At 39.9% G+C, this 3,603-nt stretch overlaps 1 protein-coding gene across 1 annotated transcript in view; it reads right to left on the bottom strand.

Moving 5' to 3' along the window:
* Window positions 1-697: 697 nt before the first annotated feature.
* Window positions 698-3,603, bottom strand: part of HELRODRAFT_67859 (hypothetical protein) — a gene marked incomplete at both ends in the record, with an annotated part of 16,076 nt that continues 13,170 nt past the window's right edge. The window contains 5 exons of the mRNA XM_009026899.1: window positions 698-946; window positions 1,136-1,286; window positions 1,908-2,098; window positions 2,726-2,921; window positions 3,089-3,179. Of these exons, the coding sequence (XP_009025147.1) occupies window positions 698-946; window positions 1,136-1,286; window positions 1,908-2,098; window positions 2,726-2,921; window positions 3,089-3,179 (878 nt within the window). The remainder of the gene's footprint in view (window positions 947-1,135; window positions 1,287-1,907; window positions 2,099-2,725; window positions 2,922-3,088; window positions 3,180-3,603) is intronic.

Raw genomic sequence — 3,603 nt, 5'->3', positions numbered from 1 at the left:
AATAGCAAATTTTTTCGACCCGGGAGAGAATTTTTGTTAAGCAAGATTTGTGGCTCCTTTTTTTGGTCATAATGTCTGGCTGGCTGATGACATTTTTTTGTCAAACAAGGCCTCGCTTGCCTCATAAAATAGCTTAGCGGACCGTAGTTTGCACGCCCCTTGTCTAAGTGAAAGAATAATTTATAAGTTTTATTTTTTACAATTTAAATCATTAGACACATTAAATATTCGTTCACGACGTGAGAAAAATAAAAAAAACGGTTTAAGGTGCAAAATTTAAAAATTCGAATTGTCTTTGATTAATTTTTAGGATTTTAAACGTGTTTGAGATCAACCATAAATCATTCACTCATCTTCATTCATTCACTCCTCAATCATTCATTCATCATCACTCATTCACTCATCAATCATTCACTCATCATCACTCATTCACTCATCAATCATTCAGTCATCGTCATCGTCTTGGTTGGGTCCTCATTGGTCACCATCATTTGGGCAAACATTTTTTCTTGGACATCATTCTCTTCTTAATGACCATCATCATTTCACTTGATCACCAACGCCATTGCTGACGTCATAATCTTCTTAATCATCATATTGCAATCATTTTCTAAATTATTTTCTCGTCGTCATTATCACTCCCCATCCCATCATCACTGACATTGACGTCATAACTTTTTAAACCGCCACCACCACTTCACCACCGTCGTCGATGACGTCGCAAATCGCCACAACAGCAGAAGCAGCAGCGGCCGCCACAACATCCACTCTTCTCCCGATCTTTTTCGGTATTACAGCTACAACATCTCTCTGAGAGCGGCCCACTGATGAAGATCTGCCTGAAGGTCTGCCTGAATTTGGCACTCATAGAGCAGTAGAGGATGAAGTTGACGGAACTGTTGATGAGTACCAGCAGGTCGATGAGATCTCCCAGTGGCACGTACACCTGCAAAGTTTTAGAAACATTTTTTTTCGCGTTGAATGGTGACATTTCGACAATTAATTTTTTTTAGGATTAGCTTTTTATTATTTAAACGATCAAATACCAACGGACTTAGAAATCTCTAACAACATGCAAAATGATGAACAAAAAAATATAGAAAATTAAGAAAGTTGACGGAAATATGAAACTGACATTCTCAAACCACTTGTTGTCAATGGCAGCCAGCATGGCTAGAATGCCGGTGGGCAGTTCGATGAGCACAAAGAAGAGGACGACAACCACCAACATTATCGTCGTTCGGTCTTTCTCCTGCACCGAAGTTGCCGCGCTGGAACCTCGACGACTTTTTCTCAGTTCATTCGATTCGGAATTGTTAATTTTGAGTTTTGTGTCTTTTCGGTTTGCATCGTTAATGATTTGTTTAGTTTTCTGCTGCTGCTGTTTGTCTTTTAATGGCGTCCATGTTGACGTAGATGATGACGTCAGAGGAAGTGATTTTGAAGCGCTGATTGAATGTTTGCATGCATTGTCGGTGGAGTTTTTGTTGAGTTGGTCGTCGTCGTCGTCGTCGTTGTTGTTGTTGTTTGATGAGTTTCCGATGGCTTGGTCGTCCGTTTGTCCATTATCTATACATTTGTCGTTCAGTTTTGACGAGTGCTGCCTCTGATTGAACATCATCTCACCGTCTTTATCTTTCTCATCAAGACTTCCGTCACCAATCTCGTAAGCTGGTAGCGAACCGTCATCATTCATCACCAGTGCATTCTCCACCCTGCAACCACCAACTCCATTACTCTCATCACCGCTGGTCAGGCAGTTGGGAATTAAATTCTCATTACCTTTAGAAGATTTCAACAATGGCGAAATAATATTTCCGTCATCCTTAAACAGAACCTTTTCCGTTCTTTTCGGCATTTGTTCTGACGTCACCCGGACCAAAGCAGTCCCTCCAACCCCCCCTGACGCACCACCCACATTTTCTATTGCACCTGTGTTGATCAACCGATTCGCTTGCAGTTGGTGTCGCTTTTGAAGCAGCAGCTTACGCTTCTTATTTTGGGCAGCCATCGCTCGGATCAGGAGACCGCTGAGAACAGTTAACAGCAAACAAGGCACGATCTTTAGGATAACTCCGTACAACCAGAACAGGAATTTCTAGTTTTATTTTTGGTGGTTAAAAACATTTTATTAAAATAAGAACAATTATTATTTATAATATTAATATGATTCATATAAATTACAATTTCATTGATGCTGCTTTCATTGTTGCATTAGCAGTAGCAACAACAGCAGCACAACAGCAGTAGTAGCCCTCGTAGTGCTAATGGTGCAGTAATTGCAATAGCTCAAACTCTCTCAATGATTTTAAAATTGCCGACTCCACTTTAAACTATTGCTTTATTTAAATGAAAGGAACTAAAAATGATAAATGAGGTTACACACATACATACACACCACACACACACACACACCCACACACATTCTCACGCACACACAAACACACACACCTACACACGTTCTCACGCACACATCCTCACACACACACACACACACACATATAGACACACATATACATACAACAGGCAAAAATAAATGCAAAGTTTTCAGAGGGAGGCAATTCATAAAATCATCTCCATTTTAAAGGTTAATTATGACAGATATATGAATGTTTTACATATTTCACATACACACACACTTACAAACGCATACACACAGACGTACACACACACACACATACACAGACACACACACAGACACACACACTTAACGACTCAAACTAACTGTATAGAATTGATTGTTTGCAAAAGGGAAAGCCTCATACCAGTAGCCACCATCCACCCTCTTACACGATCTGAACATCACGTATTGCTGGGTGCAGAGAAGCAGGGTACCGCAAAAGATACCCACTATGGCCTGTTTGGCCCTGGCCAGGGTGCATATACTCGGGCCAACGTGGGGGTAGCAGACTACTAGATATCTGGGTTATTTTTTTTGGGTGGTTGATGAATTTTTGTGTTTTGTTTACGTATTTTGTGTTGATGTTTTAATTGTGGACTTTAACGTTATAGCAATTACATCGTTAGACTAAAAATGTGAAATAAAATAAAATGACGTCGCTTAAGTTAGCTTATGACGTCACCTGACCTGAATAGGGCAAGGGTCACGGTCAACCACATGCTGATGGTGTGCGTTGTAATGGAGAAGTTGACGTAGAAGAGTAACAAGATGACCCAACCTACATCGGGAATGATGATGATGATATGATGAGGATAGGATGATGATGATGATAGTGATGATGGTGGCTTGGTTTTAATGAGAATCTTGAATTTGATGATGATGGGTGTTGGTGATGAGGATTACGATGATTGTAAGACAGGTTGTTGTTGTTGATGATGATGATGATGATGATGATGTGATGATGATGATGATGATGACGATGGAGAATAGAGGTGATGATGTAAGAGAAACAATTACAGCAACAAAAACTCTGGCGATGTGGTATTTGTGATGAATGGCTTCAATTAACTCAACAAAAAACCCAGAAAAGGTATGAATGACTGAATGAATGAATGATGACTGACTGAATGAATGAAGAAGTGAATGAATAGATGGACGAATAAATGAATGAAAGGAAGAACAAAGTAATGAGTGAAGATGGA

Source organism: Helobdella robusta, assembly GCF_000326865.2.
Source record: "Helobdella robusta unplaced genomic scaffold HELROscaffold_5, whole genome shotgun sequence".
NCBI lineage: Eukaryota > Metazoa > Annelida > Clitellata > Rhynchobdellida > Glossiphoniidae > Helobdella > Helobdella robusta.
Note: the sequence above shows the minus strand (reverse complement) of the source record. Positions and strands in the feature narration are given on the sequence as shown.